This window comes from Augochlora pura, chromosome 7 (genome assembly GCF_028453695.1).
Source record: "Augochlora pura isolate Apur16 chromosome 7, APUR_v2.2.1, whole genome shotgun sequence".
Taxonomy (NCBI): domain Eukaryota; kingdom Metazoa; phylum Arthropoda; class Insecta; order Hymenoptera; family Halictidae; genus Augochlora; species Augochlora pura.
The window spans coordinates 20,813,008-20,825,591 of NC_135778.1; the positions used below are offsets into that span (position 1 = coordinate 20,813,008).

The 12,584-nt window shown below is 49.1% G+C and overlaps 2 protein-coding genes across 2 annotated transcripts; both read left to right on the forward strand.

Moving 5' to 3' along the window:
- Positions 1 to 4,094: 4,094 nt before the first annotated feature.
- On the forward strand, positions 4,095 to 5,377 carry LOC144473703 (uncharacterized). Its single transcript, XM_078187824.1, has 3 exons — positions 4,095 to 4,200; positions 4,500 to 4,636; positions 4,700 to 5,377. Exons 1-3 carry the CDS (start codon positions 4,095 to 4,097, stop codon positions 5,375 to 5,377), a joined length of 921 nt encoding a protein of 306 aa, XP_078043950.1.
- A 1,074-nt stretch (positions 5,378 to 6,451) lies between these two features.
- Positions 6,452 to 7,801, forward strand: LOC144473704 (uncharacterized). The gene has a single exon (XM_078187825.1). The coding sequence runs from the start codon at positions 6,452 to 6,454 to the stop codon at positions 7,799 to 7,801; it is 1,350 nt and encodes a 449-aa protein (XP_078043951.1).
- The last annotated feature ends 4,783 nt before the right edge of the window (positions 7,802 to 12,584 follow it).

The window sequence follows — 12,584 nt, forward strand, 5'->3', positions numbered from 1 at the left end:
CGAGGTAAAACCCCAGGTTCCCCACATGGGCTTAGCGAACCCAGGTACTCGAGCTCCACCATACCGAAAGCCTATGTTTTAGAGGTCTGTGGATCTTGCCTTAATCGGCTGGACCGCGAGGTTGGCAATCTTTATAAAAAAAATCCCTAGCTCCAAGCAGTGTTGCGCGCCTATGAGGGTATCGGCGTCAGACGTAGCTGGTGGGTGCACCAGTCATTAGCGGACAATCTCAGGGCATCTGGCGATACCCTGAGTGTATTAGCTATCCCCTGGGTATGGCGACACTGCGCTGTACATATTGGAGTGGCAGAACCGCAGTCCCGACTCCGCGAAATGCGAACGGAGGAGCGATAAAGAGGGGAGTCGACGCGCAGCGACAGACGCTGTGTTGTCAATGAGGGAGGCCGACGACGAGAACTGCAACTCTAACTGCTCGTTTCAGTCGGGATCGACCATAATTGCCTTCCTGTTGACTTCGGGAAGGAAGAGGGGCTCGGCTTCCAACGACCGGCGACTATGTTGACCTCGCGTAACCCAAAGGGAGATTCGCAGAGGCCTGAAAGTTGGAGGTCGAAGCAATGATAGAGTGACTACCCTAAAGACCCGGACTGCAGCCGCCGAGGTAACGACTCGGTCGTCCTTAGACACCACCAAGGCGCTGGAGTTCGAGAATGCGCTCTTGAAGGGGCGGAGTTCCGGGCGGAGCTGGTACGGTTCCGCCAAATAATGGATGGCTGTGAATCAAAGATCATGCCACCAGCAAGACGTCCCAGGATATCGCCCGCACCTGCGACCGTCCCGGAGGATCTGCTAGCGCTGATCGACTCCCTCATAGATGCTAAACGGGCGTGCCTAAGAAGAGAACTTGTGCTGCAGATGCTGCCACCGAGGGTGCAAACAATGGGTTCCTTCTGGAGGTACGAGTTGAGGGGAGCTGTGAGGGTGCCCCAGCAGCAGGCGTCGAGGACAGAGGGTACCTCGGTTATTCCTGACACGTCGCACCTTGTTAGGGCGCAGGTGCGCCCGGCGGTGGAATGGGCAAAGGTAGTGGTCTGCAAGGCAAACAGGGCGGCCAAAGCGGCGGAGACTGCGACGGCCGCTAAGCCGCCGCAGGTGAAGACGACTGCGAGAAGGGTGGCCTCCTCCTCAGCCTCGAAGAAGGCCTCTTTGCCTCTCCATCCGCCGCAAACGGCTGCAATTATTATAACGATATCGACGGACTGGAGCATACATACACCGAGGTGACGTCCGCTGCCAGAGTGAAAGTGAACCTGGCAAAACTCGGCATCGCCTCGTTGAAACCGTCGAGAGTAGAGGCCAGGGCCCCCACATTTGGGGTACTCGGCGCTGACAGAGCCGCTAAGGCCAACACTCTTGCCGTAAAGGGGACGGAGGCGCTGTCGGGAACGGGAGTGAGGGTTGTGTCACCCGTCAAGCAGACCGAGTTGAGGGTGCGCGACCTCAACGATTCGATCTCCCTTCAGGAAGTAGCTGCAATAGTCGTCCTGACAGGTAGGTGCAGCGAGGGAGATGCATGGTCGACTCCCTCGGAATTAGGCACCCTCTAGGTGCAATGTTCTGCGGCAACCGCATGCAAGTTGGATACCCCGCGGCCCGATGTTATACTCAGCAGCGTCTGGGCGCTCGCTATGGGCGTCCTAGGAGAGAGACGTCTAGGAGGAACTTCTACACCTTTCTATTGTAAGGATGGGTTAAAGTGGGCGAACAAACGTGGTGGTTTCCGAAAATCTATATATTTTGACCACGCGACACGAAGTGACCCTGACTGTTGCCTATTGCAAAGTGCCGTCCCTCGTCTTCGACCGTTAAGACAAACGATACACGTTGCCCAGCAACCACGTGTGTCTTCGGCACCGCGTCCCGATCAAAGGTGCTACAAAGTATGCTCGATACGTGATCGCTTGGCGATCACGTTACCGGCTACGCCGAATGTTCTCGGAATGCATTAGGATGACATCAACGCTTACACTATTAAGGTCATGCAAATTCCCCGATAGTCCTTCCAAGGAAAGAGAGTAAGCCCACGGATTTCCGTTCTGCGTACTGGCCTATTTGTCTCTTGAATGAGGCGGGGAAAATGTTTAAGAGGATTGTCATGACCGGGATGGGCGGTCGACTATATAACTCTCAGGCTTTCGTCGAAAAATCCTTACACCGTGTTGCAGTTTGGAAGTGCTGTTTTCCGCCAGAGCATCTCAGATTTCTTTAAAACCATAGTCTGTATGATGATCCAGTTTCGTTCCAGATTTCATCCCTGTAACTTCGCCGTATTTTAAAATGTACGCGCCGCTACAACAGTACAAGATATTTTGGGTGTTTGTGCAATACTTACATGAAGGCATAATTCGTGATCATCGTGGAATAATAGTGCAGTGAAAGTGAACGTTAGTGTAATCTGTGTTGTTTTGCATACATTTTACAACTTCTGGATTACAACATTTACAACTGAATGGGTGAGTTTTTCATTAATAATATTTGTGAAATTTTTGAAATTAATAGGACATTTCTAAAATCCTTGTTTGTTCCATCGAACGTGGCTCAAAGTCGTAGCATAGACCTGACCTTCCGTCGCGCCGCGGGAATGAGATAGGCTTCAATTAGCTGGCTCGCATGTGTAGCAGCAGGAAAAATCGTACGCGCGCAGCTACTTTCTTTTTATTAATAACTCGTTAACAAAGCCGCGGATTGCATTTCGACAAAGGAAAAGGTTACTTGAAATGGCCTCAAGAACCCCCCATTTCCCGATGTTTCCATAATTACGGATCACCCTGTATACGTCTACAAAATTTATATATTTATTAACGTTCTAAATATACTGTAGCGCGACGTTAGTTTTAAGATTTTTTGTACATAGAAATATTCGATACGTGACGAGTTCGGTACGCCGGCGACGCTCGGTGATCGTACGCGCGGCGGAGCAGGTACCGAGAGTCATAAAAAGTACGAGACTCGGTACCTCATTGGTCAGGGCTGGAACCCAAAATGGGTATAAAAAGGGCACTCTCAGCCAGGAAAAAACAGTCTTGGGACAGTCTTGCGTCATCAGGAAACGTATACACAGTCTTGCGACAATCGTTGTTAAGTTCGGATCTCTATTGAGCTTCGTTCAGAGTTCCCTTGTTCTGAAAAGTGACAGTGAAGTGCTCGCGAACAATTCCCGGAAAAACAAAATATAAAGTGAACAAAGGCGTGGTGAAAATTACGCTAAGAATGTTGACGACACACTCATGCAGACAACCACGGTAGTAACCGCGTCAACATCTCAAACCATGGACACCCACATACCAAACATAGCAACGAGCAATAGGTATGAACTACTCGCGGCTTTCGCGGAAGCCAGCGAATCAACATCATCCACCACCACCTCAACAAAAGCAACCAACAAAACCAGTACCACTCCCCCCACGGATATAAAAACACCACAACATAACACTACCCCGCCTAACACCAGACCACCCCCCATATACGTAAACAACTTCAAAGGAGACCGATTTTGTGGCGCTCTCCTGAGATCGAGGAGCTTACTGCGTACGAGCTGAATACCGTGGCCTACGGCACAGCTTGCGCACCGTATCTCTCGATGCGTACCCTGCTTGAGTTGAAGAAACAGGACGGCGACAAATTTCCACTCGCCGCTCCCATCCTCGAGAGGGACGTGTACGTAGACGACATGTTCATGGGTGCCCCGGACAAAATCTTGCTGGAACAAATGCGGGCTCACAAAGTCCATCCTTCACCTCCTCGTGGTGTGGGCCGGTAACATTCTTACACAAGAAGATTGGCGAACGAAGGCCCTGGCACGGTATTAGTGGGGGCAGTTTAGCGTGAATCTCGTTGGTCGTCACCTGCGTCATGAGCAAGAGAGTCTCAAATACCGATACACCTACCTACATTATACAGTGCGTGGGCACAGTGACTGTTTCCGTCACGGCACTGGAGTATTTTGCCCTACCATCCCGTTGGTGCGTGAGAAGGTGCTCGACACCCGCCACCAACGGACCAAACTAATATTCGATATAAAAACATGCTGAAATTTATCAATGGTTCAGACCTAATATACGAATGTACAGAAGATGCCTTCCCTGAATTGGGTTACTAAGATAATATATGAAGGCAAACATAAGAACAGAAGACTGCAGTGGGTGAACGTGGTGCAGTCACCCACAAAGTGTAACCGATGTAGGTAAAGAGGCATGAAGGTATGAGTCTTCATGGCTATTATTGATTTTTATGTTGCTACACCTCAGTGGCAATTGAATATCATACAGTAAAAGTCCTTCCGCCGTCGAGAGGCAAGACTGGGAACTCTGGACCTGCGAAGTGGACCAACCCGGCACCTTCGCAGGCGGTATTACCGCTGCTTTTCCAACGGCTGGCATAAGCATATATGCAAACTGTGCTACGCTTCGTCCGGCCTGAGCGGCCCCTTTGGCTGTTCAGCTCCTGTAGACAATAAGTGGAACAAATCCGCACACAAGTTTGCGAAATACTGCAAGGCGGTGGATTCCACTTGCGTAAGTGGGCTGGAAATTCGACAGACCTACTGTGCCAGATCTCGAAGAGCGCCCATTCACACGCAGTGGACCTTACCTTCTTCGACGATTCCGAACTCAAGGTACTTGGACTGCGGTGGATACCATACGGCGACTATTTTTACTTTGACTTGCAACGATTCCAGTCGTCCGATAACCCAATGACCAAGCGTGAGTTGTTTTCAGAGATTGCAAAACTCTACGACCCGCTTGGCTGGTTATCGCCAGTTGTGATTCGCGCAAAGATTTTAATGCAATCCCAATGGCTGGAGAAAATCCAGTGGGATGAGCCAGTCTCCGCGAACGCACTAATGACTTGGAATTCCTTCTGTAAAGATTGGGGCAAGTTAAATGAGTTAAAAATCCCGCGATGGATCCATTATGGAGCTGATGCGATGTCAGTGGAGCTACATGGATTCTGTGACGCGTCACTTGCAGCTTATTCCGCCGTCACGTATCTTAAAGTGACGACGATGAACAGTGACGTCTCCACTTCGTTCTTGATGGCGAAATCACGAGTGGCTCCAATCAAAACGCAGTCCATTCCCATGCTGGAACTGAACGGGGCCGTGCTTCTTAGCGAGCTCCTAGTGCACGTGCTGAGCTCACTTGCAATAAAAGTTGAGCGAGTAGTGTGCTGGACCTACTCCACCATCGCACTTGCATGGTTAAAGAAGCACGCTTCGACATGGAAGGTTGTGATTGCCAACCGCGTGTCAAAGATCCAGACCTTGCTACCACAGGCAGAATGGCGCCACGTCCCGACCAGCTCGAATCCCGCAGATCTAAACTCGCGAAGAGTGGAAGCTGCGGAACTATTGTAGTCAAGTCTATGGACGTCTGGTCCAAAGTGGCTGAAGCAACCTGAAGAAGGTTGGCCGGCCATGCCCGCTTCAGTCGAAACCGAGACAGGAAAACGAGTACTAATATCGACCAGGCCACCTAGAGGGTGGCTCTGGTGTGCGGCCTCGCCACTAGGGCATACGCACGGAAACAGAGTGTTTCCACCTACGGCTGGAAAAGCAGCGTTAATACCGCCTGCAAAGGTGCCGGTTTGGTCCACTTCGCGGGTCCAGAGTTCCCGGTCTTGCCTCCATGTCGGCGGTAGGACTTCGTTTTGCTGTATGATATTCCATTGGTACTGAGGTGTAGCAATTTAAAAATCAATATAGACATGGGGACACCCCCATGCCCTCTACCTACATTCACATTGGTGATAGCTGCCCCTCTATCACTGACCAAGTCATTTCCTGCACCTCTGTGTGCACTCATTGTTATAGATATAACCCAATTCAGGGAGTGCTTCTATTGTACGTTCGCTATAGACGGTCTGAATCCATTGATAAAACCCAGCTTTGTGTATAATCGAATATTACTTTGTTCCGTTGGTGGCGGGTGACGAACACCTTCTCACGCACCAACGGGGTGATAGGGCAAAATACTCCGAGGTAGTGATGGGCGCACCCATACATCACTCACCACTACAATATGTAGGCAGGTATGTCGTTATCAAGACTCTCTTTTAGGATTGGTCTTTCGCGCATGGTGACGGCCAACGAGATTCACGCTAAACTGCCCCCAGCAAATAACGTGCCATTGCCTTCGTCGGCCACCTTATTGAGTAAGAGTGTTGCCCAGGCCCACACCACTGGGAGGTGAAGGTTGGTCTTTGTGAGCCCACAGGAAAACGAGTAGCGCATGCGCTCCATGCCACTCCAGTAAATGAATGGGATTTCTTATTCCGATTTTCCAACTGGAGCAAGCTACTTCGGGTTACCGCGTACAGTCTCCGGTTACGGAAGCGGATCGCAGGAGAGCAACGGACGCATGACGCAAAAGTCATCGAACCGTCCGAGCTGCAACTTTCAAAGGAAAGAATTGCTCGTTACTTACAGCGCATGCACTTCGCAGAGGAATACCGGTGTTTAAAGAATCATCGTGGAATACCTGCGAAGTCTGATCTCAAAAGTCTGAACCCATTTCTCGATGACCAAGGCATCCTGAGAGTGGGTGGAAGATTAGAGAATGCAACACTGCCGTGGGAAACGAAGCATCCCATAATCTTACCAAAGCACTATGTGTCGACACTCATAATAAGACAGTGTCATAGAAACACATTGCACGGAGGGATGCAGTTGACCATGTATACAGTAAGACAGCAATTCTGGATCCTCGGCTGTCGAAATGCAGCGCGAACGGTCATACATCAGTGCATAGAATGCGTACGTTGGGGAAACAAAATGTCTACGCAAATAATGCACGATTTGATACCGGAACGCAGCCGACCGGCAAGGGCATTTTCGAATTGCGGAGTGGATTACACTGGACCATACAGAGTTCGCGACTCCGCTGGCCGAGGTAAAACGGCTCATAAAGCGTATATTGCAGTATTCGTATGTTACGCCACAAGGGCAATTCACATCGAATTAGTGCACGACTATACGACGAGCTCGTTCCTAGCCGCGCTCGATCGGTTTATTGCCAGACGAGGAGTTCCGTCCTGCCTGTTCAGCGACAACGGGATCTTTGTCGGTACAGACCGTGAGCTAAAAGAAAATTTCAAAGCGACCTGCCATTCCAAGGAACTGCATGGAAAATGCAGCCAGACCGGCATGCTTTGGAAATTCAATTCACCTAGCGCTCCTCACTTTGGAGGAATGCAGGAAGCCGGAGTGAAATCGGTGAAACATCACCTGAAACGCATCATCGGTGAGTTCACGCCTACAGGGGAGGAATTGCAAACCTTGTTATGCAAGATCGAAGCGAGTTTGAATTCGAGACCGATCGCCCCCCTGAGTGACAACCCCGATGATTACGCGCCTCTCACTCCTGGTCACTTTCTGACTGGAGGTCCTCTCAATGCTGTCCCGATGCAGTCGGTGGAAAAGGAAAATCTCGCGCGCCTCACGCGCTGGCGAGCAATTCAAAAATTTCACGAACAACTGTGGACTCATTGGACGAGGGATTGTCTCACGCACCTCCAGAATCTCTATAAGTGGAGGACCACCCAGGAAAATCTGAAGGTAGATGATTTGGTGGTAATTCAGAACCCTCTTCTCCCCCCGAATAACTGGGAAATGGGAAGAATTGAGGAAATTTTCCCCGGCAAAGACGGTAATGTACGGGTCGTGAAAGTACGTACAGCCAAGTCCATGTACACACGCCCGGTTACACGTATATGTAAATTGCCTGTGGATGAGTCTCCTTCGTACCTGGCAACCGAGGCAAACACGGAGACAACGAACTAATTCGATTTTCGAGTTCAAAAGGGAAGGTGAATCGGTAGCGAAAACCGTTCGATTCAAAATCGAACGATTCGAACCCGTGGCTCCCTAGCTCACGTCGCGAGACAAAGAGAGGGGATACCGATACTCTTGTCTTCGTCGCACTAAGGGCAGCGGCGCCGCTCGAACGGCGAGCACCGCCGAAATCGAAAAGTCGACGAGGCACCTGGCAACACAAAGGTGATCAGTCGTCAGACAACCTTAAAATGGAGCAACCACAAAGTGCAGAGCAAGCTCCGGAAGGAGAAAATTTGAACGAGGCGTTTGATAAATGCCTACATTTGGAGGAGATGGCGAAGGCCTCAACAAGCAACGAGGTGCTGCTTCCACCTCCGCAGGACTTCGTGCCAACCGAAACACCTCCAACGTCCTCAAAAGCCTTCTTCAGCCTGGAAACCGGACTGGAAACACTGCGGATTCCGGTGGAGACCACGCGAAGAAGCCGGCGGTTCCACCAACGGGTGTCAGGCGGGAGCTACACCCTGAAATGGACCCCGGAAGGACGAATATCTTCATGCATCTTCCGTCCAAAGAAGATGCGTGAGCTGAATAAACAAAAGGCAGGCTGCAGCAAGGAGCTGCAACCATCCAGGCCAGCGGCGGGACCCACGGAGCGGATCACCGGCCGCCCGAATGTCGAGGTCGAGGCAGGACCAAGTTCGCGGCATGGCCCCGGCCCTTCGCAACGCCCGCCGCAGCAGAGCAGGAGGAACCGGACCAGGAGGGACCGGATCAGAAGATCTTCCCAGGAGAGGAGATATCGCGCCAAAAGACACCCTCGGGAGAAAAGGGGCCGGAACTGGAGGTCCACTCAGGCCCTGAGGAACCCGGAGGACCCGACCAGGACGGCTCTGGACGAAATGTTCGGAACAACCTTAAGGCTGCTGCAGGCTCAGCAGCAAGGAAGTAAAAATTCGAGGAAATCGTAAGTGAACATCCAATTTACTATCTCGTTCACAATCGATCGTTCTCTTCTCGATCTCTCTCTCAATCGTGTCGAAAAAACCCGCAAACGAAGTCAAGTCAGTCGCTAACTGCCGTCTTTTGGTTGCACGGACCGTGCAAGGGGGACGGTATGTTTAAATCGTAGCCGTTAGCGGAGAGTTTTCCATAACGTGATTTCGATGCCTATTGTGCCGTGTGACCCCCGGGCGGTGCCCTTCAAGGGGAAGACGCGAGCCAACAGCAGTAGATTGACAAACCGTGCTGATACGTGGGATTTCGGTTAAAATTCGCGAGGATTACACCGTTGAAAGTCAAGGCCGGTGGACACGTTAGAATAGTTCAAATTCGAGCGGTGACTTTGCGCCGCCAAGAGAGAGAAACGACATTAGAACGAGTGAGATAGAGATACACGAGAGTCAGCGCCACGTGTCGGCTAATCAGGATAGCTCGACATTAGCGCAGCTGACTCGAGACACTTAATTTTGTACAGTTGACAGAGAAGGGTGGAAAATAAATCGAGAGAACTGACAGGGTTGCACCAGACGGAGTCTCGTTGTGAACGTACTGGTCCTCTTCTTCGATACAAGTCCACTCTCTTGAGAGCCGAGTTGAGCGTAGCGCACTGCGACTAAGCTCTAACCACGTAAGCCTCTCTATAGAGAAATCTCTGGCAAAAATAGTTTAATTGCAGGACTGAGAGCCAGCATTGTCCGGAGGGATCCAGTGGATACAAGGATACGAGCCGGACAGTCTCTCAGCCACCTCAGGACATTTGGAGCGTACGTGGAAGCAAAGTGGGACAGGAACCCCCTGGTCTAAGAGCGCCCGTACGAGTTTCCCCGATTTTCGGTAGTATTGCCGAACGGAGGAATTGGAGATTTTTGCTGTTGAACCGTACGTCACGTGAATCGGACCTTACTCTGATCCTTACGCACGTACGGTAGGTTAGCTTGCCCGTCGACGGTAATGGTGTTCCTGCGGGAATAGAGCGGTCGACGCAGCTAGGACCCAACCATCTTATGGACCGCGCCGACCTACGCAGGGAATCGAGGCAATAAGCGGAAAGAACGGTGGAAGTTTCAAGTGCGCTAAATCGACGGTAATGGCGTTCCTGCGGGAATAGAGCGGTCGACGCATATTGAACCCGTCTTCTTATGGTTCGCGCCACCCTACGTAGGGTAGAGAGGCAATAAGCGGTAAGATTGGTGAAGTCTCGTGTCCGATAGCCTCTTCGACCTCCTCGCCATAGATGACAATTAGAAGCATAGCGTGAGGTTGGAAGAAGGGCGGCGGTTTGACGTCGTTAAAGGGACTTTCAGATTGGCCACACCCCCGGTGAGCATTGGTGGAGCCTTACAACCTCCACTAAATCGTGCTCCGGGTTCGAGCAGTAAAAACTCCTGCAGTCGACGCCGATTGTATCTTGGTTTGAAACTGCACGCCTCAGTCGTGCCTAGTTAATCAAGATTCGAATCCGCGCGTCTGCCATCGGCGTATTCCTTCTAACGGGAATCGCCGATGTTAAATACAGTCCACGAACTCTCGCTGCGTTACGCAGAGAGGTAGACCGTTTCTCCCTCCAAGCGCACGAGCATCGTTGCGAGGAGCGAGAGGAAACGGAGAAACTAATACGTGTACAATAGTCACTAATTGAATTATTCGTACGTTATTTTCATAGGCATCCAAGGAAGTAAACCACCAAGGGAAGTTGGAGCCAAAGCCAGACGAGCCCTTTTGGTCTTCAAGGAAGCCACCTTCGACGAGCCCCTTTCTGCCCAAACCAGAGCTGAAACGTTGTAACATTTGGGAGAAACAAAAATAAAAGGCTAGTCCTTTTCAGGACTCGCGGAGGTTATATTTAATACTGTAAAGAGTTAATCTCCTTGATCTAATCCACGTCCCTCACATCCGGACCGATATAACAAAGAGCGGTGGTTTTCCCAATAAGACCACATCGCTTTTTAAACAAAATTGAGTGATTCTTCAACCGAGATATCCGTTGGAAAGACCCGCGATAGGGGAATCCAATATACGTAACGTGCTTATTTTATCGGTAACGATGAGCGCGACACGGAAATGGTAATAGAGCTTTAATATGTACTCCAGAAATTCGAGTTACAAAATTAATTTTGTTTTAAATTGTATGAGTATTCTATTTTGAACCTCTTCCATGACAAAGCTACATGTTGCGTGTCAAGGCTACTCTTATGCTTCATGTGTGGTATTAACTAAAATTAGCCGTCGGTAATTTTTGTCTGCAAGTTTTATTGTTTTGCCACTACATGGTATGGTGCTATACGGATCACCGAAATGTATGATTTCTAAACAAATGGAAGGAAAAGAATACAATAAAAATAACGTTTTCATGATTTCTCGTTGTCTTTTATTAACTACTGCATGCTCAAACGTAGGCTAGAAAGTAATATTTTAGGTTTTCTTTAGGACTGTAGAGGAGTTTAAGTTGAATCAAAACGTTATTAAATCTTAACCGCTAGTTTGAAAAAGGATAATTGGATTTTAAGTTCTTCAATTCCATTTTGGAATGTCATCTCGTTTGACAGTTTTATTGTACTGAGCTTAAGTTAAAGCTAGAAGTTTAGTTACAAAATAAAAAACAAATTACATGATAGAAAAAATCTTAAAATTATTTCTAGAAAATGAAGAATCCCAATGGCTGATTCGAAGAAACTTTTGCTGACGGTTTCAGCACTTTTTACTTCAAGAAATAGTCCTAAATTTAAACTGAAATTGTATTATATATGATCGATATAATAGAAAACTTCACAATGCAATTATTAATTGATACCTCATTAGTTAATGTGACTTTTTAATGTGACCATTAACTATTTGTGTTTAAATACCGAATAAAACGCGTTAATTTCGATAGGACATTAGCAGAAACGCGGAATCTAAAAGATTAGATTCTAAGTTAAAAAGCCGAAGTTTTTCTAAGTATATTTACCGGAATCGGTCACCGCTATCGATGTGTCCTCGATACGGTGACTGTTAGCAACGGACAAAGACACCTTGCAACGGACAAAGACAAGTTCAACGGGACGTCCGAATTTGCCTTAATCAAATTTAAAAGGAGTTGAGTGAGAGAAAAGAACGGCAGTTGGAACGGCGAGGACAATCCGCCGAACCTTGCCGAGGGTACGCGAAGGCGACCGAAGATAAACGGCCGTTCGCTCCCGCGGAAACCCAAAAGTTAACAGTCTAATTGTGACCGTCGAAAAGAACAGTCCAATTTGAATCAGTCTAATTTCGGCATTCAGCGGATACAGTTGAGACGAAAAATACAGTCAGATTCCGGTATTTCAACGAATATAGTTGATCCGGAAAAGATAGTCGGTTTATTCTGTAAAGTCTGCCGTACGGTGTCATGCGTCGAAAGGAACGGTGCACCCACGATATACGATCGCAGAGGAATTTGTGGTATCATAAAATATTCCTTTTATTAAGTTACAAATAACTTACAGTCTCGGCTCGATCAGCACCATTGCTGCACCCGAGTCAGAGAGCGTTTAGACTGCGATTAATAAGTCAGAAGCCAAGATACGGCCCAGTTTCGCCCGCCCTGTACTGTTGCAGTGCGCAGGTGATCCTGTAGGTTCCTTGAACAATCCTTCTTGACTTCGAGACGATTGTTAGTATTATCGCAATCAGTCTCGCGCCTTTTGATTGTAGTACGCGGTTACCGCAACGAACTTTATCACGCCTAAGTGGGTTCCTTTGCGGGTCAGTTTCTAAGGGAAAGGGCAATAAGCGGCAACGCAGTCCCCCAGGTCGACGTCAGGTCCAC

Excerpts from the sequence above, each read along its gene's own strand:
- LOC144473704 (XM_078187825.1), top strand. The coding sequence starts at position 6,452 with ATGCACTTCGCAGAGGAATACCGGTGTTTAAAGAATCATCGTGGAATA.
- LOC144473703 (XM_078187824.1), top strand. The coding sequence starts at position 4,095 with ATGCCTTCCCTGAATTGGGTTACTAAGATAATATATGAAGGCAAACAT. Across the intron at positions 4,201-4,499 it reads ACCCACAAAGTGTAACCGAT|TTTGCGAAATACTGCAAGGC; the intron begins GTAGGTAAAGAG and ends TCCGCACACAAG. Across the intron at positions 4,637-4,699 it reads TCGACGATTCCGAACTCAAG|TCGTCCGATAACCCAATGAC; the intron begins GTACTTGGACTG and ends CAACGATTCCAG.